Source organism: Eptatretus burgeri, chromosome 16 (genome assembly GCF_056783735.1).
Source record: "Eptatretus burgeri isolate ZD-2024b chromosome 16, Ebu_testis_v1, whole genome shotgun sequence".
NCBI lineage: Eukaryota > Metazoa > Chordata > Myxini > Myxiniformes > Myxinidae > Eptatretus > Eptatretus burgeri.
Window position 1 is genome coordinate 50441832 of NC_140976.1, and position 26143 is coordinate 50467974.

Sequence of the window (26143 nt, forward strand, 5' to 3'; positions counted from 1 at the left end):
GTCTTCCTCCTTCAGCTTCCACCATCTGGTCCTTGGTTCAGCCCTCACTCTCTTCCTCAACCTCACCTCCAAAATCATCCTGCAGACCACCAATCGATGCTGTCGAGCTACACTCTCCCCTGCCACCACCTTACAATCTCTAATCTCTTTCAGGTTGCATCTCCTGCTTAAGATGTAATCCACCTGTGTGCACTTTCCTCCACTCTTGTATGTCACACTGTGTTCCTCCTTCTTCTTGAAATACGTATTTACCACTGCCATTTCCATTCTTTTTGCAAACTCTACCACCATTTGCCCCACGCATTTCCACAATATCAAACTAAATCACATGATATCACATGATAAGCTAAATCATGCAATGTCACATGGCAAACTAAATGACATATCAGATGATACCAAATAAAATCACATGATATCATGTGACATCAAGCTAAATCACACAATATCAAACTATATCACGTGATATCATGCGATAAACTAAATCATGCAATGTCACACAAACTAAATCGCATGATATCACATGATACCAAACAAAATCACATATCAAGTGACATCAAGCTAAATCACACAATATCACCTAAATCACATGATATCACATGATAACAAACTAAATCATGCGATATCACACAATAAACTATATCATATGATACCAAACAAAATCACACAATATCACGTGATAACAGTCCATGTGGCGCGATATTGAAGGAGCAAGTGTGTCTGCGATAGAGGGCAATGTGGTGCTGTGAGGTGAGGCGAGAAGTTAGTCGTGTATTCCTCCATGCCGGACCGCATTAGTGTGAGGGACCCATGCCACGATCAGCAGATTTTACCACAATGTTTCAACCGCAATTAAGCAAAACCACAATGTGTAATGTTGGCGTGGGCCTGCTGTCTAATTGGACTAATTATGAAATGTTTATACCACAATTAATGCTTTATAGGATACCCTTGTGGATGTAGAGCAGCTGTCATTCACATATCTGAACTAGAGGGGGAGCACTCGGTAGAGTGCAAAACCTCCGCCGCCAATACTGCAAGGTCACTCAAGTGAACCTGATATCCTATTCATTCAATTTGACATTAACAGTGCTCACAGAGTTTTAGTTTGCAACTTTTACTTTTAACTTTTACATACTCAATTCATTCGTCATAACTAGATTCCTTGAGACAGAAATTGATTTTACGTGGGTCTATCCACTTGAAGTTCCAAAATCAGCCACAATTATAATTTTGGCATGTTTTTTTGTTGGAAATCACTTATAACATGTAGAAATGCAAAAAAAAAAAAAATCGAAATTTTGTTGAAAAAAAAAGTTGCAAAATTTTTTTTTTCTCTAACAATTTTTTTTTTTGGGGGGTGGGGTGGGTTGGAAATCACTTAAAACATGTAGAAATGCAAAAAAAAAAAATTCAAATATTTTTTTAAAATGGCCGCCATAGCAGCCGTATTGGATTTTGTACCAAGTCCAAAATCTAATGGCATGATCCTTGGACCATACCTAATCACCTCACCAAGTTTCATCGAAATCCGTCGAGGAGTTTTTCCGTAATACTGTTCACAAACAAACAAACAAACAAACAGAAAGGGGTGAAAACAGTAACCTCCGATCTTCGATGGCGGAGGTTAATAAAACTCTCCTTCTCCATGTGGAAGGCTCCTGCAAAGCTTTTCCTGCTTATTCTTTGAGCCAAAAACAGTTTCATGGCAGGAGCTTTGGCTTTGGCGGTGGACAGAATGATTCACCGATGGGGAAATTCAAACTCGCCTATCATAGACACTTTCAGGGGAGGATTTGAGAAATTGTCAGGGTGCTGGCAGAAGTTCAAGCCATACGATGGTGTTTAATAAGAATAAACAAACTTTGTTGTTTTATCTTTTGTTTCATTAGATTCGCACCACCATTCATCACAGTTTTGAAATGCTCTACCGGTTCACATCATTAAAAGATGAGCAAAGTCAGTCTGATGAAGTATGTGAAGGTGGATCTTTTTGGATGACTCTATACCCTCACCTAATTAGCATTATTTTCACGTTTGCTGCAGTTGAATTTTTTTGTTGATACTTAAGATTCTATTTATTACAACATGGAATTGCATTGCTCGTTGAGCGCTCCGCTTGATCTTGGGAGTCGAACCCAATCGGGTTTTCTCTATCTTCCCACATATTTTGATACTGAGTGTGGAACACAATGCTCTACTTTGCAGCAGTTTTGAGACCATCCATTGGGTACAGATATATCATGATAGTTTATTTCAGGTGATAAACCACAAATGATTGTGAACGCCAAAGTGAGTGAGCAATTAGGATGAAGTGGTCTGCACGTTGTCATGGTGTTGCTGAATGCATCAGGAAAGTGAGGATTTGATAAGATTCATAAAATAAAAGTGGAAAGATTGCTTGTAGTGGATTTATATCGCTGGCAAATACAAAATGCTTCTTGTTCTCGAAAAGAGGCAACACATGCAGCATCTGTGACATAGACTTTGCATAAGAGTTTCATTGTGTTTGAGTTAAGACATTCATCATCGAGAAATGCTGATAACAGAACGATAAGTGTTCCCTGTGCTGACTCTAACTTGATAAAGGAAAGCACAGCATGGAGACCGTTTCACTTTGAACAGTCAAACCCCTGGTGGGTACACCTGTGCACAGTCACAGCACAGAACCTCGGTCTAGGGACTGCTCAGGTTAACCCTCACCCTACCTTGCCCTCGAGTGAGCGGAGTCTGGAACCCATCTCTGCCAAACGCGTACAGTTCATGCAACCAGGTGAACTCACTCCTCGTTCTGGAATGACATTAACAGGTTCCCTTACTCAACTCTGATTGGGCGAGTGGAATCAAACATTTTCAGTTTCAAACAGGTACATCATCTATTTATTATTATGAATCCTCTGTTAAAACTGTTTATTGCATAAATAGGTATCTCATGGAAAAGATGATTTGCTCATGCAAATGACAGATGGCTAATGCAAATGAGGGATTTGGTAAATGATGGATGGTATATGTGAATGTTGGATGGCAATTGTAAATGAGGGATTCGGTAAATGGATTATGTAATGACAGATAGTTTATGTAAATGATGGATGGTTTCTGTAAATGAAGAATGGCAATATTGTAAATGAGGGATTCGGTAAATGGATTATGTAATGAGGAATAGTTTATGTAAATTGTGGTTGGTTCATTGAAATTAAGGATGCTTCATGTGAAAGATGGGTGTATAATGGAAATGAGGGGTCGCTTATGTGCATGAAGGATTGGTAATACAAATAATGGACATATAATGTGAGTTATTGATAATGTAAATGATGAATGGGAAATGTAAATTATTGATAAAAATGGGAATGATTAATGGGTAATGCAAATTATTGATAATAATGTAAGTGATGGATAGGTAATATCAAATATTGAAAATGTAAATGGTGGATGGGTAATGTGAAGTTTTGATAATTTAAATGCTCCACCGGTTCACATCATTAAAAGACGAGCAAAGCCAGACTGATGAAGTATGTGAAGGTGGATCTTTTTGGCTGACTCTATAGCCTAACCTAATCAGCATTACTTGCACGTTTGTTGCAGTTTCGTTTTTTTTGTTGACATTTAAGATTCTGTTTATTACAACATGGAATTGCATTGCTCATTAAGCGCTAATGGCAAACTCTGTTTGTCTGTCTATCACCTACAGGTCACAATTTTAAACCGATCTTCATGAAACTTCACAACATGATAGAGTTTATCATAAGGAAAAAGTTATTGTTTTGAGGTCAAAATGTCAAAGGCCAAAGTTCAGCAACTTTGGTGAGATTTCTAAAATTCTCAATTTTCATTTGATTGATGTGAAATTTGAAAATGATTCATATTTCAAGTCATTGAACTCAAATAGCTAATTGTTTTTGAGGTCAACATAGACCAAAAGGTCAACATAGGCCCAAGGTCAACAACTAAGGTAGTATTTCTAAAATCCTCAATTTTCATCCCATTGACTTGAAACTTGAAGAGGATTTGCATATCCGGTCACTGAATTCAACTACCATTTATTTTTGAGGTCATCGTCGGCCAAATTTCGACAATATTCAATTGATTGACTTGAAATTTTAAGAGAAGTTGCATATATGGTCATTTGATTCAACCACCAATTATTTTTGCGGGAAAATTTGTTTTATGGATTTTGCAGTTTATTACCAGCTGCTGTTACTCAGGAGACGGTGTGTGACAAGGACGAAGTGATTGTATTGTGGTGAAGATCCGGATCTGGATCCGACTACTAGAATTTTTAAAGTGATTCTTCACCATTGAGAAATAGGGCCAAAAAGGATATTGCACAATATCTGGAAAAGTTGGAGACAGATTGGACAAAACTCAGTGGACATTTTGGGTGTGTGACATCGAAGAATTGATTCAATTTTGGTGAAAATCTGGATTTGGATTGGGATCCGCATTTGATAATTTTTAATGTCATTCGTAACCATTGATAGTGCTAAACTAATATATAGCATGATATCTCAAAAAGTTGAAGACAGATGAAACTTGGTGGACAGGTTGGGAGTGTGACTACGAAGAAATGATTCGAGTTTGGTGAAGAGCCGATTCCGGATCCGACTACGAGAATTTTTAAAGTGATTCTTCACCATTGAGAGAAAGGGCTCAAAAACGATACATAGCATGATAATTCAAAAATATAATGGGCCCAATATGTTCTCCTGGATCAGGCATTACAGGGCGGAGGTATGCCCTCGACCAAGTGCCCTTATAGTTTGTTTCTTTGTCTGTTTGTTTGTCTGTGTGCAAGATATCACAAAAAGTTGTGCACGGATCAGGATGAAATTAGGTGGGCAGTTTGGGTATGTGACAAGGCCAAACTGATTAGATTTTGGTGAAGATCCAAATCCGGATCCAGATCTGATAAATATTTAAGTGCTTCTTCACCATTGAGAGATGGGGCTAAACTAATATATAGTACAAGCCGGTAGGCGGACATGGGGAGTCGACTACCCAATAGAACCTGACATGATGGGCCCGTTCGATGGGGAATGACCTGAGGATTAAGCACAAGAAAATTCATGATTCGAGCTTCAAGGGTTAATGCTGCAGATTGTTTTTTCGTTAACATACCCCCATATTTTTTTTTGTATACCTTGTCGAGGCTCGTATGAGAGCTAACACACAAAGCACATCAGGGGGGGGGGCATGAGACAGGAGGGGAAGGAGTGGGAAGGACAAAATAGTGGGGAACAGACATTTGGAGATCTGTGGAAGGGAGAGGGATGGGACGGGGAACATGGGGAATAGAAGATGGACATTGCAGGGACTTTCAGGAAGGAAAGCAGGGAATTTGAAGGAGGTGAGCTTGGGTGGATTATCGGGGGTAGAAAAGATCGAGGATTTGGATGGGGGATGATAAGAGGTGGTGGTGAACAGCTGTTTTGAAGGCCTTGAGGGAAGAATGGGAATGAATAGAGTGAAGGAGTTTATTCCAAAGGCGGGATAAAAGAGGAATGAAAGAGTGAAGGTGAGCAGTGATTCGTGATTTTGGTAGTTTTACCAGAAGGGGGTTGTTGGCGGACCTTGAGCGCCTTGCGGAAATGTGGTGGGGACAAATCGCAGAGAGAGCAGGGGGGGCGAGGTTGGAGAGGAGACGGTAGAAGACAGAAAGACCACCGACCAACCTGCGGTGATTGAGTGAGAGGCCCAAAGACTCAGCCTCATTGCGGGAGATGCCAATGATCCGAAATGCCTTGGTTTCTACAGCATGAAGCCAAGAAAGGTGGGAGGCAGGAGCACCAGCCCAGAGGGGAGAGCAGTACTCCATCAGGCTGCGGACAAAAGCTTTGTAAGTGGTCAGGAGCTCAGGTGGGCCGAGGAAGGACCTTGCACAATGGAGTATTCCCACACGGCGACTGGCTTTTGAGGCGAGGTTTGAAATGTGGCTTTCCCAGAAAAGGTCATGTCAAATATTGAGACCCAGAAGCTTGAAAGAAAGGACTTCTTCCAGAGGATTGTTGAGAAAGTGGATGGGGGGGGGGGTTCAAAACGGTCCTTTCGAAGAGGCATAGTGAGAGTGTGAGATTTGTCTGGATTGAAAGACATGTTCCACGTGTTGGACCAATTTGTGATTTTATCCAGATCAGCAGTGAGCGAAGAAGCTGCTGCTTGCTGGTCTGAGGGATGGTACGGCAGAGGGTGGAGTCATCACCAAAGAGATATAGAGGATTTTCCAGAGAGTTGGAGAGATCATTGATGAAAACCAGAAAAAAGAACAGGGCCCAGAACACTATCTTGAGGAACTCCAGCCTGGACAGGAAGGGGGGATGAAAGAACTCCATTTAGGGCCACACGTTGACTGCGACAGGAGAGGAAGTCTGCGAGCCATGAGTGGAGATGGCCTTGGTTACAATAGGAAGAGAGTTTGTTGAGCAGGGCAGGGTGCCAGACTGTGTCAAAAGCACGTGATATATCCAGGGAAACGGCTCGGATTTCCTGTCTCGCATTGAGGGCTTCCATCCATTGTTGGGAGAGCTGAAGCAGCATATCCAGGGTAGAGTGACCTGGTCTGAAACCAAATTGATGATCAGAAATCAAGCCATTGGAGAAGAGGAAGGATTTCATGTATGAAGCAATGATGGATTCCATAACCTTGCTGATGATTGGGAGAAGGCTGATTGGTCTGTAGTTGCAGGGATCTGTTTTTGCACCTTTTGTGTGCAGGGCAGTGATGTTTGCTGATTTCCAAGCAGATGGCCTTGAGCAAATGAGAGGGTGAATAGAACAGAGAGAGGGTGAGCAAGAGCAGAAGAGCAGGCTTTGAGGACACATGGCTGATGCCGTCTGGACGGGTTGCAAAATCTGAGTCGAGGTTTGACAGCAAGCTCTCCAACTTGTCAGGAGAAACGGACACAGAGTCCAGGGATAGTTGGGTATGACTGGGTAAGGTGGGTAGAGAAAGTAATGGGTTTTGGACACAAGATTAAGCTGCAAACACCGAGTTTAGGCATTCAGCTTTTTCACGTGCAGTATCAGCAGTGCAGCCATTTGAGGTAAGGGAGGAGATGGAGGGGGAACATACACCAGAAACAGATTTGATTAGATGCAACCAGGATTTTGAGGAGGGAGAGAGGTTTGAGAGTTCAGACTTTAGATGAGAAAGATGTTGTTTTCTGGCTCTCCTGAGGGTAGATACACACTTGTTCCGAGCTTTATGGAAGGAACTGAGATTTCCCTCAGTTGGGTTTGCTTTCTATGAGGCAAAGGCAAGTTTTTTCAGGACAACTGCCTCACCACACGCTTCAGTGAACCAAGGGTGGGAGGAATGGTAGGACAACTGAAGACGAGAGGGGATAAATCTGTGCATGAAGGAGAGCAAGTTTCTTTGAAAGAATTCCCAGGATGAGTTGATGTTGGACAAAGTAGAGATAGGAGACCAGTCTATAAGTTTGATGGCTGCTTGGAGACCCTGCCAGTTGGCTTGAGTGAAATGCCGGACTCAACGTCGGTGAGGTGGTTCTCTGATAACAGCCAGAGAGATGCCCACTTTGACAAGGACATGGTCAGAAGAACCGATTGGAGCGTTGGAAGAGCAGCAGATATTGTCAGGGAAATTTGTCAAAATCAGATCCAGAAGAGATGGAGTACCATTGGTTGAGATCCGGGTCGGGAAGTTGACCGATTGAGTCAGTCCCAATGAGTCGCAGAAAGCTTTTGCTGAGGTGCCATGGCAGGTGAGAGAGGTACCCACACCTAGCCAACTGGCATGATGACAAATGAAGTCACCACATATGAGGAAGAGAGAGTTTGGATTCATTTAGAGGTTTTTTGGCCATTGCTGGGCAAGGGAGGGGTCCATAGCAACGGTTCTTTCTCACACATAACTTGGACATACCATGGACCTACTATACCAGTTTCATGTATATCTGACTCATAGTCTCTGAGATATAACGAATTTCGTTTTTTTTATTGTCTTCGACAAGGGTTCATTCAGTCTATCTTCTCCAACAATTTACATAGGATCCGGCTGGAAATTTTTGACAAAGAGGTTGATTATAGTGCGCATAAAAGCCTGGAAGCCGATTTTTATTTTTCGAAAAAATTAATTTTTTGGGATTTTTCAAAAATTTCAAAGTCCCGTTGCTAGGCAACGGGTGGTTGCTTAGGAACGAAACTCAAACGCGCACACTCCCAGCCCATATGGCACCTGGTCACCAAGTTTCATCGAAATTGGTTTGCTGGTTTGTGCTGTGGAGCCTCGCGTTGCAGACACACACACACACACACACACACACACACACACACACACACACACACACACACACACACACACACACACACACACACACACACACACACACACACACACACACACACACACACACACACACAGAAAACCCGACAATAAGGGTATAAAAAAAAATCTCAATTTTTTTTTTTTTCGACTTGATCGACTACCCAATGATATCTCAAAAAGTTGTGGACGGATTCAAATAAAACAGTGGACAGGTTGGGTGTGTGACCTCCACAAATTAATTAGATTTTGGTGAAGATCTGAATCTGGATCTGGATCTGGATATGAGAATTATTTAATTTTATTTTTAAAGTGAATCTTCACCATTGAAATATCGGGCTAAAAACTATATATAGCATGCTATTTACCTCTGCCACTGAAGGTGAAGGAGGTTATGTTTCCACCCCTCTGTCTCAAAAATGTATTGATTGGGCTCGATATGTTCTCGTGGAACAGGCATTACATGGCGGATTTATGCGCTCTACCGAGTGCCCTTCGAGTTTTCATTTGTATTTATCAATGCCAAAGTGACAGTTCGTATAATGTATGAACAAAAAGGGGAAAAGTCGTGGAAATTTAAATTTCACATTTTCAGTGATTCAGCCAGTGCCTGTTTGTTGCACTGAATAACAAAATGTGGCCAACACATTCGAGTGACCCCTGAACTTTGTTCAAGTCAATCGATATAGTATTCAGTGACAGCACAAATATTGTAAAGTGCAGGCCAAGTGGTTTAAGCACCCCAATGAAACTGTTGATAAGAAATAGGCTTGCTTGGCAATCACCAAACCATCATATTTAACATTGTACTTCCTGGCAACGTCAAAAATGTCAAGTATGCCTGAATTGGACAAATTTACACTTTTGTCGGAGTTGGAACTGCTTGTAAATTCGATTCTGAAGCTTAACTTTTGTAATTCTGCTTGGTTTCAGAGATTCTTGCGGTGATCGCATATGCGGAAATTAAATAAAGCAAGAAAACACTGCCATCTCCAGGTGTTTATTAACATTTCAATGTACCCAGCGATTTGTAGCTATGATGAACAGGGATTCGATAATATGAATGAGGAAAGTGAAAAAAAACTTTATCGTTAAAATATCGTTGCGGCCTGCTCCAAGTCAAGACATGGTTGAGCAGGCCAAAAAACATGGCGGCTTCAGACCCCAGCGAGGTAACCTAGGATACGCCTTAAGACCCCAAAGAGGAAGGTGACCGAGGATGTGTCTAATTAAGGATATAATTAAATAAGGCCATTAATTATCTTCAAAAGTGGTGTTTTAATTCACCAACACACCCACTTTTCAATCTTGCACTTCCTTGGAGTTTTCTTCATATTGTTTTGGATTCTCGCCCGTTCAGCGTGCGGCCGACCGCCTCAGCCCAATTGCGGCCGCACGTGCCCACCGAACGAGCAATCCAGTCGTAGCTTCCGGATCAACGCCGAAACCCAGCTACGGGTGTTTTTATAACACCATAGATCAGCAAACTCTTCTGTCCACACGCTACAGGGTCAATCGCCGAATTACCGATACACCTAATTATTCGCGCAGACAGAAATGCTGGGGATCTACACCTCAACGGGACCTGCATGAAAACGAGCCACTTTATGCAGCTCATTAACCTCCGCCATCGAAGATGGACGGAGGTTACTGTTTTCACCCCTGTCTGTTTGTTTGTTTGTGAACAGTATTACGGAAAAACTCCTGGACGGATTTCGACGAAACTTGGTGAGGTGATTAGGTATGGTCCAAGGATCATGCCATTAGATTTTGGACTTGGTCCAAAGTCCAATATGGCCACTATGGCGGCCAATTGAAAAAATATTTGAATTTTTGTTTTTGCATTTCTACATGTTTTAAGTGATTTCCAACCAAAAAAAAAAAATCTGTTACAGAAAAAAAACTACAAAATTTTGCAACTTTTTTTTCAAAAATTTTTCGATTTTATTTGAAAAATATTTGAATTTTTTTTGCATTTCTACATGTTTTAAGTGATTTCCAACCCCAAAAAAATTGTTAGAGAGAAAAAAAAAGAAATTTTGCACATTTTTTTCAGAAAAATTTCGATTTTTTTTTGGGCATTTCTACATGCGCGTCGATCTAGCTTAGTTTATTCAATCGTGGTTCAGTAGAGTCTGATCCGTTTTGACCTACAATGAATAGGATATCAGGTTCACTTAAGTGACCCAGCAGTATTGGCGGTGGAGGTTTTGCACTCTACCGAGTGCTCCCCCTCCAGTTTTGTATGCGATTGCCGAGCGGTTATATATCGCCAAGTCCCGTCGGACCCGATTATCTTATCGGTGTTAAAAACCAGCTAACATTCCGAATGCTCCATGACAGTCAATGAGAGGAAGGAACGCAATGAGCAGGTGACATTTAACAATGGGGACATTTATTTGAACACAGGCAATGCAATGAATGGGGGATGGGGAAAAAGACACGAGCAAAAAAAATCCTACAGCCAAGTTCTATTCCAATGTGAAGCAAATACAACACAGGCACTTAACAGTTTCCTACTTATTAGACGGGGCCACGGACGGGGACACACACACACACACACACACACACACACGAAATGGTGGCTGATGCCTTTAATAACGGACTCCAGCTCGGAGGACAGATAAACTGAAACCCAGAACCTATCTTGAACCTCTCCACCTCGTGTGGTCTTCAAGCTCCTCGGACCCGGGCTCCAGCGAGAGTGAGCTGGATCCAATCGCCATGAGCCGCGATCCTTCCCGAGCTCCAGCGAATCCTCTCACGCTTCCGAACACGTGCTAGTGAGACGAGGCACCGATCCTTCCCGTCGATGCGTCGCTATCTCGAAGAACCACCTCCAAGATGAGGCCGATGAGTCGCACCAAGCCGGGAACCAAGCGGAGAACAAAGAGCTCCAGGAACCAAGAAGAGCCAGCCGAGCAACCAGCTCAACTCTCTTCTGATGAACAAAGCCTCTCAGAACACGAACCAAGAACTCCGAGCCGAACAACCAGCTCAACTCTCTTCCGATGAACAAAGCCTCTCACAACACGAACCAAGAACTCTGAGCCGAGCAGAACCCAAAGGCCTGCTAAAAGCCAAGCCGAAGCAAAAATCTCTCCAAAAAGCCTCCACCTCGCCAAGCAGAAACGAAGCTCACTGAACCAAAAGTCTCAACCCTCACCAAGCAGAACCCAAAGGCCTGCTAAAAGCCAAGCCGAAGCAAAAAGCTTACTAAAATCCTCAAAAAGCCTCGACCTTAACCCAAGCCATGCAGAACCCGAAGGCCGACTGAACAACCTCGAACCAACTGAGGATCTCTTCCTTATTCTCCTCCACCCTACCCCCGCTCCCGGCGTGACTCATCCCCCGTGCCCGCACAACCGCAGTGGGAGGGAGTTGTTTACGTCATGAATCACGGGATGGGAGGGCTCTTCTTCCTCTTCTCAGAAGAGGGGGAGGGGCGTCTCCATTGTTTTGTGATCACTCCCTAACTATTGAATTGAATCGCAGCGCACTTAATCGATTGCTGCCCATTAAATAATGGAAGGTGAGCTATCTCGGGAAGAAGCACTTATCGACATAACTGACTGAAGGAACCTGAATGTTGTGTGCAATCAAATTCCCAAATTCGTAACAATATACATGCAAAGTTTCAGGCTGCCAGGTTTCATGGTTTTGGAGTTATGGAGGAGACACACACTGACATTTATTCGTTTAGATTTAAATGAGGGACGGGTAATGTAAAGTATTGATAAAGTAAATTATTGATAATGCAAATGAGGGATGGGTAATGTAAATTATTGCTAATTCAAATGATAGATGTTTCATGTAAATGAGGGATGGTGAATGTAAAATACTGTTTACTAATATAAATGATGATGTATACGTAATTTGATATTTTCAATGGATGGATAATGTAAATGAATGAAGGATAATGCAGATGATGGATTGGTAATGTAAATTATAGCAAAGTAATTAAGGATAAATATTGTGAATGATGGTTGGTAAATGAATATAATTGCTCATGTTACTGATGGATAACTGAACTGTAGCAAACAATGAAATGATGGATGGTGAATGTAAATGATGGACAACTTACGCAAATGACAAATAGCTCACGTAAATAATATATTGGGGGTAAGAAAATAAATTCAGAGTTACGACATTCGGCTTCGACTCCCCTCTGAGTTAAAGTTACCCAACCTGGGTTTGAATCCCAACCAAGCTCTAAACCATCAACCCGGTGTTTTGTGATCAGGGCGAGGCAACAATGTGTGTGTGCATCGTCCATCGGATGCCCATTAAGCTGGGCATCCCATCTGCCAGCATTAGTTGGTGTTTGTTAAAGATCCCACTGTGTCATTTGCGAAAAGTAGGTGAGCTATCGCTGGCATCCTGGAAGAAATTACAAATTCCTGCCCCAACCAACTTCGTCGAACGTCAGTCTCGGCCAGCTGGTTCATGAAAGGCTTTATTTGTAAACATCGTATATGCTCGGGGAAGTGTTCGGACACAGAGCAGATCAGGACACAATTACATAACAAAATGAGCTGCAGGATAAAGGGGAAACACCAAAAGCATGGTGGAGAGAGAACGTAGACAGACAAACAAGGGATGCAAGTCAGGATGAGGGTTAGGGGAGAATGCAAGCGGTTAACAAGATGGACACAAAAGCAAAATTTTAGGAGGTGTGGGTAGGGTTTAATGGGTGTAAAAAAGATCATGGCTTTGGATGGGGGATGACATGAGATGGTGGTGAGCAGTTGGCATGAAAACCGGAGGGGGGGGGGGAGAGAATGAGATCAAAGAGAGTGTGGAAGGCAGTTCCACAGGGGGGGAAAGAGACGAATTTATGAATGGAGGTAAGCAGCAGTTCTGGATTTAAGTAGTTTCACTAGGTGGGTATTACAGGTGGACCACGTGCATCCTGCAGATACTTTGGGGGTTTGGGGAGCATGGAAAGAGCAGAGGGTACAGGACCAGAAATGAGGTGGAAGATGGCAGAGAGACCACCGACCTGTCGGTGATGATGAAATGATAGGCCCATAGACTCAGCTTCATTGTGAGAAATTCCAATAATCTTGAAGGCCTTGGTTTCCTCGGCGTCAAGTTGAGCAAGATGTGAGGCAGGAGAGCTAGCCCAGAGCAGAGAACAGTCCTCTATCAAGCTGTGGAATGAAAGCCTTGCACTTGGATATTATCTCCGGACCAGGACCAAAAAGTTTCCATCGCCGACTCCACAAGAAATGGGAATAATTGTTAAAAATGGGAACTCCACAAGAAATGCTCTAAACTGTGTTTATACTGAAATATTCATTGAGAGGTTGAAAGAGAGAGAGAAACAAACATGAAAGACAAAGTTTTATAGCTGGTATGAGGTATTCCAGCATAAAAGCAAAACATTCAGCGAAGCGTGATCCAGCCAAAGACAGTCACAACAAGGAGACACAATGCAAGCTTCCTATTGGGAAAAGTGTTTGGTGGTAACTCTGAGCTCACATTATGTTGTTTACAATGTATGAAAATTTACAAATGATTTTTTTTTTAAATAGAGGAAGAGCAAACAACTGTGAAACCAACTTAACAAAATGATTTATTTATTGTGATTGTGGGCAGTGATAAATAAATGTGAACAGTGAGTGCCAAGAGGACACAATCATAGTGAAAGGCAGTCTCTTACTGCACCTCAAGAACCTTTGACACCTTGGCAGTTCCCAGAAGCTTATCACAAACATGACCTCCGCTAAATGTACAGACAAGCAGCAGGTGCAGCAAAAGAAACGATCCAAAAGCTCAAAGATTAAATGGTGACTTTAACCCATTCGTAACCCAGCAAAATGGGAATTATTTTCATGAAACCAGTGGAATCACGCAAGGCCTTCGCTGCTTTCCTGTTTGAAAACTTCAACAATGTCAGTGCAATTGCTTTTAGATTACAACTACCGTGATTCCAAACAATCATAGAGAAATAAATGTGCATTATTACTTTCAAGTTGTGTTTCTTTAATTACTTCCACCACTAAAAGTGGAAGGAAGTTATGTTTTTACCCCTGTCTGTCAGGTTGTCTGTCTGTTTGTGTGTCTGTGAGCAGGATATCTCAAAACGATATGGAAGGATTTGGACAAAACATGATGGATGGGTTGAATGGATGATGAGGACCAATTGATTCGATTTTTGTGAAGATCCAGATCCAGATCCGGATCCGGAGGCAAGAATTTTTTTAAAGCGATTCTTCACCATTGAGAGATCAGTCCAAAAACTATGTATAGCATGATATCTCAAAAAGTTGTGGCCGAGTTATGACAAAACTAGGTGGATTCGTTTGGTCGGTGACAAGAACAAGCCGATTAGATTTTGGTTAAAGTCTGGATCCAGATCCGGCCTATCAATGGGATGCAAAACGTAAACTGTTCAGCTCGGTGGAGGTATGTGCTCTACCGAGTGTCGTTCTTGTTAATGGTCGCAATTTGACTATTGGGAGGAACCCCCCTGGTCTATGACCAGCAAGGTGATCTCGAGCTCAGAGGACTTTTCCCTAACTCGAGCATTGCCCCTATTTTTTTTCAGGAAAAGCATTGAGGTCTGGATGCCAGTAGCATTTCATTGCTTTTCAAATTCACAGTAGTGACGTTTCAACACTTTTAACATCCCATGGTTGGTGGACAATGCCCCTGTGGGGGTCTCTTTGGTATTCCAGACATTGTTGTTGGTCTGTCTGTTTGTTTTGGAAAGTACTTGAACAGAACTTGGTAAAAATGAATCCTTTTTCACGAGATAACTTATTTGTGTGTATTTAATGACAGGAATGGATATAGACTCGATGGATATTTACAAGATGCAAATGACAACAAGACCAACAAAAGGACAGGTGAAGGAGAAGGGAAAAACAATGAGGAAAGGAGACCTGTAAAGACAAGAACTCAGGCTGTGAATGAAGAACATTGAAACTTTGGCATTTATCCAATAAATCACAGTTGGTACAAGTTACAAAATTGGACAATGCAGTGCCATGATTAACCCATGACATGGAAACCAGACGAGATCCATGGAAATGCCACAATTGACATTGCCGACAGAAAACCTTCCATGCTGTGATTAAAACAGGGAAGCTGTTCCAATTTACAGATGGTCATTAAGACAATGGCCAAATGGCCATGACAGAGGCGCAGCATCCATACTTCCTGGCACAGACACAGGTCTCACCATCTGTCACAACTCAGAGGTCCGAGGCCTCACTCTCTGTCACAGACTGTCATGATCCACCCACAGCTCCAAACTGAACTCAAAGGCAGGCTCATGTCTTAGTATTCTCCAAAGATCAAATTAATTCTGAGGCATGCAGAGCACACTTTGTACAAGGACCTCATCTGAAACACCGTGGAGAATGGCTGATTGCCACTCTGGCCCAATGCAGCTGCTTCCCATTGTGCTCTCCATTGGAGGTGAAAGACTCCAATGATTTTCGTGTTGTTGGGATCTCTACAGGAGGCTGAGAGAAGGGTCTGCTTCTAGCTCATCTCAATTAGGTTGGTGGACTCAGTTTTCCACCGCTTCATTTCTGGCCTCGTTCCCCCCACCATTTCTTCCCTGCGTCCACTCGCACCCCACACCAGGTTACATGTTTTCTTACATAAACCAACAACTAGTGTCCATCCAAAATTCTCAGCTGAACACTCACCTCCATTGTCTCATCTGTGAAAGAGCCCTTGTGTCTGTTACCTCGTACTTGTGTCTATGCAGTCTTTCAGGATCATCACCTCATCAACTCTTCTACTGTCGTCGACTCAAGCCTTTCTACTTCTTCTCCCTCTTTCCTTGCTCATTTTCTTTTAACTCTGTCACTTTGAAAAACTGTTTCCCTCTTTAATTTATCTCCTCCAGAAGCCTTAACTTATTTCACCAAAACATTGCCTGAATTTATAACATGAAAAACCATGGTAATATAAGCCCAGGTTTAAATACCAATTTTCACATTAATTTCGCCACTCTGTCCTAATATGTTTGACCACGATGTGATTTTGGCAATTCTTTTTTTTTATTGCAACACCCTGCCAATGGTAGACATCAGTGAGATCACCTTACATGCAGGCAGGCAGTGTAATCTTTCTCTGGCACTAATGAGTTGATGCCGAGAGGGTTCTTTTGGTCAGGTTCATCTTGGCTCTGGTTGAGGTGTCATTGCAGTTCGTTTTATACATCCGTAGAGGTTGCAGAACAGCTGAAGCGAACCTGACAGTTTATTACCAGCTGCTGTTACCCAGGAGACGGTCCAGCTCGAGGAGACAGCAGCGCAGTGCTCCGGTGCTGAAAAACCCTCCATTTAACAAACCATGAAAATGATGAGTATTTATTTTATCACATCTGAGCAGAAGAGGCAAAAGTTGCTTTTATTTTGTTGAGCCATCTGGTCATTACTTGCTGTTTAGATCCATTTATTCAGCTTTAAATCTGTAGGAGCCACTTATACAAATGTGCAGCATTCATAAGTTGGCACGCAAGACATTCTGCTCACCTCTATTCGCTGCCACCAACTGTAGTTTTCGAGAAATCATTTAATCATTGCTATGTACTCTGCAATTCCCTGTGATGTCCATTTACTCAACGTCCTATCCTCAACTCTCCAAGAATAATCAACCATGATTTAAAAAAGAAAGCAGAGCAAACTCGAAGGGTACAGCGCATACCTCTGCCAGATTGATTAGTTTCCTTTTTGTATCCCAATGATAGACCAGATCTGGATTTGGACCTGAACTAAAATTTAATCTGCTTGTTCTTGTCACCTAACCAACTCATCCACCAATCAGTCAATAACTTTTTGAGATATCCTGTAATATATCATTTTAGCCTTATCACTCAATGGTGAAGAATCACTTAAAAAATTGTCGGATCTGGATCCAGATTCAGATCTTCGCCAAAATGTCATCATTTCCTCGGTGTCACATACCCAAGCTCTTCACCCAATTTCGTCCGGACCCGTTCACACCTTTTTGAGATATTTTGTTCACAAACAGACAAACAAACAAGAAAAATGTCGTGCATAGCATGATACTTGTGAAATCCATAAAACAAATTTGATCCTGAAAATAATTTGTGGTTAAATTCAATGACCAAATATGCAAATCCTCTTAGAATTTCAAGTCAATCAGATGAAGATTGACAATTTTACAAATTTGGCCTATGTTGATCTTTCGACCTATGTTGACATGAAAAACAATTGGTGATTGAATTAAGTGACCTGATATGCAAATCCTTTTCAAATTTCATGTCAATGAGATGAAAATTGAGGATTTTAGAAATCTGACAAAGATGTTGACCTTTAGATTATATTGACCTTTTAAACTTTTGACCTCAAAAACAATAGGCTTCTTGCTTATGACGAACTCTACTATGTGGTGAAGTTTTGTTTTCGTAAAGATCAGCCAGAATAACGCACAAGACCAACCAATATACATGAAAAATCTTTGATTTTTGCAGGTATCAAACAAACAGACGATCAGACAGTCAGGGGTGAAAACATAACCACCATCCACCTTTGGTGGTGGAGGTAAAAAGATAAGTAAATGGCACCATACAGTGTTCAGAAACATGTTTCCATGACACGTGACCCAACACTAATTCCTTCCTGATTTCTGGAGTCATCGGATTGCCTGACTAGCTATCACATGTTTTAAAATTGAACAGGTTTAATTGCCATGACAGGTTGCTTTCACTCTTTACTTATCAAGTTAAGCTCCTTCAAGTCTCTTCATGCAGGTTGAACAACAGTTGAACAATACCAGGAAGAAATGCTTTCTCCATGTTTAGAACTGCCTCCCTTTGTCCATCGTCTACCTTCCTTTTTCTTGTCCTTTGAGGCAGAAGTTTATCACGAGGTCATGTTGACTCCCATGACTGCATGAACCTGTTACACTCGCACTGAATTTGTCCGTCTCTGTCCTGTCCCATGTCTGTACACTCGCAAACACTCTTCCGAGCATAGATTTTTGTACGTCAAGAGAGGCTTAGCTATCAGACATAGATAAACGCCAGTGATGAGAAAGAAGAATATATTGTTTGATTGTTGTGAGCCTGAAAAAGAAAAGGTCAAAGAAACTTTGGAGGGGAATGAAAAAAAAAATCTGCGTGAATAATGCACGAGGCGAGGTTCTCGTGATGCGCCTTTCCCTGTCGGTGACCTTTCGATGCTCTCTGTTGAAGCATCCATGAGTTAGTGTTTGCAAAATACTGGCTGTGAAAGGCTATTCAAACATACCGTGCCCACTCCAACTGAGGCCCAGGCAAAGAGAATTTGGATGGACAGGAGACAAAATAGGGATCCAATTGCACTCCTTTCCGTCTCACCACTTTCATGCATACTCTTTCTCTCCATCAATAATAAACAAAAATGTCTCCTTACAACATTTTGCCAAGTAGCACCAAACCATTTGGAATTTTTTTTTTTGTCCCATTTTCTGAAACCCTCCACAGCTTGTTGTACTCCATCAAAATGTTCCATTTAATTTCCAAGTCAAAATGGTCTGAGCTCAAAGGTTACAAAGATGAGTGGAAAAGTTATTTGTTCATGTTATATTATTTTTGGTTACAGAAGGTCAGAGATGTTGAAGAAAAACAATGTTGTCTTTGTTGTTAGAGGAAAAGAATAATGGACAACTCCAAAATCGACTTCATTATGACTTGTGACATCAAAATGGCTCTGTCCTGATGCCTGTCTGGTCCTTCCATGAGAGGATATTGTCGGAATGTCTGACTGTGGGACCTTCCATGAAACTCCTGATTCTGACCCATGAATGGAACAAACACAGGCTGAAGTACAATCTGAATGGAAAAAACATAAGATACACATTAAAGATGATATACGTCATGACGCAGCGTTCCTGCTATAATCTAAAAGGAAATGACTTGTGGTGAGATTGAACTCCATTGGGAATTGAACACTGAAACAGATGATTCAGAGGCAAGGCAAGCATACCAAGAATGAGCCTTCCTGCCCTGATACACCACACAACATATCCTTCAGTTCACTCCCAAGCTCCAGAACACAATCATTATTAAAGTTGATCCGAACAACTGAAAAATAGTGCAATAGGAGGCATGATGAGTGGCTACTCGTGAAACGAGAGAGAGAGAGAGAGAGAGAGAGAGAGAGAGAGAGAGAGAGAGAGAGAGAGAGAGAGAGAGAGAGAGAGAGAGAGAGAGAGAGAGAGAGAGAGAGAGAGAGAGAGAGAGAGAGAGAGAGAGAGAGAGAGAGAGAGAGAGAGAGAGAGAGAGAGAGAGAGAGAGAGAGAGAGAGAGAGAGAGAGAGAGAGAGAGAGAGAGAGAGAGAGAGAGAGAGAGAGAGAGAGAGAGAGAGAGAGAGAGAGAGAGAGAGAGAGAGAGAGAGAGAGAGAGAGAGAGAGAGAGAGAGAGAGAGAGAGAGAGAGAGAGAGAGAGAGAGAGAGAGAGAGAGAGAGAGAGAGAGAGAGAGAGAGAGAGAGAGAGAGAGAGAGAGAGAGAGAGAGAGAGAGAGAGAGAGAGAGAGAGAGAGAGAGAGAGAGAGAGAGAGAGAGAGAGAGAGAGAGAGAGAGAGAGAGAGAGAGAGAGAGAGAGAGAGAGAGAGAGAGAGAGAGAGAGAGAGAGAGAGAGAGAGAGAGAGAGAGAGAGAGAGAGAGAGAGAGAGAGAGAGAGAGAGAGAGACACTAGATCTCAATTTCTCTTTTCTGTCTCTGTCTCTCTCTCTCTCTCTCTCACTATAATCTTCACAGAGTGTTAGTGCCACCAAAGCAGCTTCCTGAGCAAGAGTTTTCTAGGTTGTTTGCAATTGCCTTCGCAGCAGTAGTTAGGGCAGAAATTTGGAATTTTATGATACTGCCAGTGACAGCTTGCCTACTCGTCAAGAAGGACACAATAGGATCTTTAACATCCACCAACTATTGCCGGCAGATGGGACAATCACTATAAGGTCCATTGAAGGGACGGCACACACATCGATGAATCACCCTGCCTGTGAAACAGTTCATAGCTGGTTCGGGATTCAAACCCAGGCTAGACAGCTTTGAGGCAAGTGTGCATACCTCTCTGAGTCTCAGCTATCCTGCCAGCCCGATGTGAAGTATCAATGACAAAAAGTAATTCTCACATGTAGTCACAGCAAGGGTATGGCAATATCAAACTCATCCATCGATAGAACAGTTGGCGTTCGGTTGTACTACCAGCCGCACCAACTTGCCCTGGACACACCATTTGTTCTCTTGAGTACATGAAAACATGAAAGCTCAGGGTCTCATCGTTGTTTGGTGGTCTTTTACACGTGGATTCTACCAGAAACTGGGGATTTTATCTCTACCTGTAGCAAAGTTTCCATGTCAGACTAACAGCAGATGAAGACCTATTTGGTGTTCACTTCTGGATCAAACGGCTCATAATTCTGCAACCCCCAGTTGAAATTCCATGTGGAATAAAGAACTGGTCTTGATGGTGAAGGCTGATGTCAATCTGCCTCAATTGACTGTTAGAATAATGGAGTAAATGAACAGGACGTCGATTGAAATATGCTAACCGGCCGTGGAAAGCAAAGAGAGGCTGAGGTTTCGGGCATGAACCCTTCATCAGAGACAAAGGGCGTTCATCTCATCTCATCTATCCTCTTCGGGCCAAGTGGCCCATAACGCTGCCAAAGGGCATTAACCCATTAATAATTTTGCTCCCATGAACAAACACCCAAAACGTCAGCCTCTCTTTGCTTCCTACTGCGGTTAGCATACCGCAATCAACATTCTGTTCATTTCATCCATTGAAATTCCAAACAGAGTACCGTGTTGATTGTTCCATTGTATACCCATGTATTCATCATGCATGTTACGTACGCTGAAGCTGCTCCATGAGCTATAGACACTAAAAGGTTTTGAAGAGGAAATATGTGTGTCACAAGGCAGAGGGAGTGCAGAATTTTACCTACGGACTGATCCATCATCCAAATAATGTGCGTTCAGGCTTCTCATCAACTCGTGAATGTCTTGCACCATGGAAAGTATAACAAGTTTTTCATTGTCAAGAATAAATGTCTCACAATATTTTGGTTTCTCTCCTCGCATCAGCAGCATCAACCAGACAGACTTGTGCAGTTTAGTTGAGCAACTGATGATAAGCTCGAGCAGTTCAGTTAGCAGCATATCAAACGCAGTTGTATTGATGGAATCTGTACAAAGAGGGACATCATTACCGAGTGAGTGCATGTTGCACTGGAATTCACTTTAGAATTTGGCCCACTGGTTTCATCTCTATCAAGTTACAGAGGCTGAGCTGTGCCTCTGATGCAGTGCCCCAATAAGTAATGGCAGGATTTTGGTATTTTGACCAGTGTGTCAGCAAGAATTCTTGCCCACTCTTCATTGAAAGATGCCTTGGGATCTTTAATATCTACCAAGTTCTCAGCCTAGCAGACGGAACCCCAACTTAATGTTCCATGCAAGGGACGGCACACTTGGTGATGCACGCCCTGCCTGCAAAGCACCAGGGCGACAGTTTGTATTCGGATGAGGAATTCAATCGAGAATGAACAGCACAAAGGTGCATGCACTACCTCTGTGCTATTATGTATGGACACTAGGGAGGTAAGTTTAGTCATCATTGCTGGTAGTGACCAATCCTTATGCATGTTCTGCAACAAATTGAGCACACTGTTGCTAATACAGACAATCATGTGCATTTGCCTTCACAAGCTCATCACAAAACCTTCAAATTGGATACATTTTTATGTGGATTCAAATAACTTTCATTTAACAAGACTAGCCTGTGTGCAAACAATCTGGATCAGACGTTTACAGGCTTTGTTCGCCCTCTCGTGGTCACAGTGTAAGCAACTTGCTGCACAGGGTGAACTAGAAAGGCACTCAGTTTCGCGCATACCTCCACCACATAATGCTTGATCCACAAGAACATATCGGGCCCAATACATTTTTGAGATGTCTTGCTCTATATCATTTTTGGCCCAATCTCTCAATGATGAAGAATCACTTTAAAAATTCGAGTGATCGGTTCCGGATTCGGATCTTCACCAAAATTGAATCAATTCTTCCTTGTCCTACACCCAACATGTCAACAAGTTTCATCCGAATATGTCCACAACTTTTTGAGATATCATGCTATATATCATTTTGGCTCTATCTCTCAATGGTGTAGAATCAATTTAAAAATTATAGCAATCGGATCTGGATTTGGATCTCCACGAAAATCGAATAAATTTGTCATGGTCACACACTCAACCTGTACGCGAAGTTTCATTCGAATCCGTACACAAACTTTTTGAGATATCGTGCAATATATCAGTTTAGCCCGATCTCTCAAAGGTGAAGAATCACTGAAAAAAAATTATCATATCTGGCTCCGGACCCATATCTTCACCAAAATTGAATCATTTCTTCCTTGTCGAACACCAAATATGTCCACCAAGTTTCATCCGAATCCGTACACAACTTTTTGAGAAGTCATGCGAAATATCATTTTTGGCCCTATCTCTCAATGGTGAAGAATCACTCTAAAAATGTAATAATTATTGTCCTTGTCACACACCCAACCTGTCCACCAAGTTTCGTTTGAATCCATCCCCAAATTGTTGACATATCCTACACACAAACAAACAGACAAACAAACAGATAGAAAGTGGTGAAACAACCTTCCTCACCTTCGGTGGCGGAGGTAATTAAACGTTTTCGAGGAGATGGTATATTGCTCGATACGCTTACGTGTAAATCCAATTGTAACAATCGATTAATCACTGATAATCGTCTAAAAAACCTGGAGAGATAAATAGACAATCGTCCACATGGTGTAACATATACCGAGGATGAATGATGTATTGACTTGGCCTTGTATCGAAATTCAATCCTTCATAGAGTTTTCAATGATTCCATGGATTTTCATTTTTTGTTTGTATACACAGTCGAGGCTTGTGGAATGCCAAGTACACTAAATGGATCAGGATGTCAACAGGATACACAAAGAACAGCAGAGAGATGGGGAAACTCCAACAGCAGAGTTGAAGGCCAAGATAAATGAAGACTTGTGGAAACTCCAAGGAGGGAAAACTGGAAATGTGGAAGGAGTATGGATCGGAGAGGTTAAGAAGGGTATAAAAGATCATGGTTTTGGATTGTGGACGATTTGAGATGGTGGTGAACAATTGAACTTCCAGTCCTGGGTTTGGAGCGTCGGAAGGTCTCCTTCAGGGTTCTCTGCTGACAATCTCAAAGTTAAGTTTCCGGTCGTTATCTGTCCCATTTTAACTCTTTATTTCCTCACCTACATGTTACTGTGTGTTTCTGGTTCGGTTTTGTTTCAAAAATCGTGCTATTTTGTGAGTTTTCGTCGACCTTGTCTTACCAGGTGCTTGAGGCCTACCCATCGTTCCCCTTGGTGTACGATCGTGCTTATTTGTATTTTCTCCCCATTACCTTCAATTTCTATCTTCCCCACTTTCCCAACGTCCCCCATCCATCCCAACTAAACACTCTATTTCTTGTCTTAAATCCAAAAATAATATAAAAAAACACACTCACTACTCTCGATCCTTCTTCTTCTTCTTCTTCTTCTTCTTCTTCTTCTTCCTTCTGCCGGCACACCATCTTTATTCGACTGAGCGGACCCTCTCTCGCCATTACCTTCACGATTTCTTCCTACAACCTTCCATTCCCGAATCTTACCTGTTCTTCAAAAATTCATCAAAAAATAATAATTAATCTTCCTTGTATCCTTTCGATCTCTACACCCCATGTAACATCGTGACTCTCTCTCGACTCTTCCTGGTACTTTTCATCGACCCAGCAGCTTCATTCTGCATTTTTACATTTCCAAATTCACCACACATCTCCACAATTTTACTTAAACCTTCCCTTTTCCGAATGCTACATAATCCTGATTTAAAATAAATAATTTCACTTTTGACTGTACACCTCCCATAGCCACTGCATCTCCCATAACCACGTGATCTGTTTACACCCCCTGCGTTTACCGATCCAATTTCACCATTCACCTCACAATTTTTTCTACAACACTTCCAAGACCTAATCTGATGAAAACTCTCTCAAACAACAATAATAATAATAATAATAATAATAATAATAATAATAATAATAAAAACGATCTATTATAATGCTTCATCTTCCTCTTTCACACGTGTGGTACTCGTTACTGTATCATAATGCACAACTCTTCTAATATTTAAACAGACTGCTCTCAATTCGACATTTCCTTAATACCTTGCCAAAAAAACCCAACTGTTACAGCGTTTCTTCTCTCCATTCTCTGAATTCGCCTTGATTTCATCCATCAAGAAATGTGTTTAATTGCATCTCTGACCTAAAACTTAAAAAACCCCAGTTTGCAATGAATGTTCAGGTCAGGTTAGGTATGGGAGCATGTGCCAGAACAGCGCGTCGCTGCGTCCACTTTCCGCCGGTACTCCAGGGGCCTCCGTCTGGCCATCCTCCAGGCAGATGCCAGGCCCATCCCCATCTCCTTGAGATGATAGTCAACCTGCTGCAACCATGAGGCACGTGGTCGGCCCACTGGCCTCCTCCACTCATGAGACTCCCTCGCTGAGAGAATCTGGTGAGCAGGATCAGCGTCAGGAAAAAGAGCCACATGTCCATACAGCCGCAAATGACGCTCACGGACTATGCAGGTAACAAATCTCATCCGAGTCTCTCTCAGCAACCGCTCGTTGGACACAAAATCCAACCAGCGATAGCCAAGGATTCTCCGAAGACACCTGGTACCAAAGGAATTAAGTCTCCATCTCAGAACCTTGGTCAGAGTCCAAGTCTCGCACCCATAGAGCAAGACTGGAAGTACCAAGGACCTGAAGACTCGGACTTTCATCCTCCCGCACAGGTACCGGCAGCGCCACACCCCATGATCCAGTGAATCCATGACTCCCCAGGCCCGACCCAGACGTCTATTGACCTCTGACTCGCAGCCAGCAGAGACATGAATATCACTGCCAAGGTAAGTGAATCTCTCCACGACCTCAACATCCTCACCACAAACAGACACAGACAGGACAGCAGCATCCAAGATGTCACCGAAAGCCTGGATCTTAGTTTTGACCCAAGAAACCCGTAATCCCAGCGGCTCTGACTCCTCATTCAGCACTTCGAGTGCCCCCAAAAGGATGTCTAAAGTCTCCGCAAAGAAGACTGCATCGTCTGCAAAATCAAGGTCCGAGATCTTGACATTCCCAAACGATGCACCGCAACTTGATCTCTCCGACATCCTCCCTAAAATCCAGTCCATACAAGTGCTGAAAAGTGTGGGGGCAAGTACACATCCCTGACGAACTCCAGTAACAACTGGAAATAAGTCAGAGGTGGTACCACCACACTTTACAGCACTCTCAGTACCAGAGTAGAGTTCAGACATCAGATCGATCAGTTTTGGTGGCACCCCACGAAGACCAAGAATCCTCCAGAGGACATCCCGATTCATGAATCGAACGCTTTACAGAGATCAACATAGGCTGCAAGCAGCCCCTGCCAAAACACTCATCTGCGTTCGGTGAGGACATGAAGTGCAAGGATACGGTCAATCATTGACCTCTTTGGTGTAAAGCCTGACTGCTCTGGACGCTGGTGCTCAAGCAGATGGTGGCGAACCCTATCAAGAATTATCCGAGCAAAGACCTTGCCCGGCACTGAGAGCAGCGTCACCCCTCGGTAGTTGTTGCAGTCTTGGCGATCACCCTTCCCTTTCCAAAGAGGGACAACAAGGCCCCTCTTCCAGTCAGTTGGGATTATGCCTGTGTTCCAGGCAGAGCACAAAACTGCATGCAACGACACGAGTGCAGCATTTCCATCAGCCTTGAGAAGCTCGGCATGGATGCCACAGATCCCTGGAGCTTTGCCCCGTTT

The 26143-nt window shown here is 42.6% G+C and overlaps 1 protein-coding gene across 8 annotated transcripts in view; it reads right to left on the bottom strand.

Moving 5' to 3' along the window:
- The window catches only part of LOC147011049 (uncharacterized), a 330511-nt gene that overhangs the window by 236377 nt on the left and 67991 nt on the right, over positions 1 to 26143 (bottom strand). For 7 of the 8 annotated variants that reach the window (XR_015052501.1, XM_085860228.1, XM_085860226.1 and 4 more), the window contains exon 4: positions 2706 to 2788. The exons of the other annotated variant lie outside the window; for it this stretch is intronic. Coding sequence is in view for 6 of the 7 variants with exons in the window: in XM_085860228.1 (XP_085716354.1) it covers positions 2706 to 2788 (83 nt within the window). In the remaining variant the exon portion in view is untranslated. The remainder of the gene's footprint in view (positions 1 to 2705; positions 2789 to 26143) is intronic. 8 annotated transcript variants of the gene reach the window in all.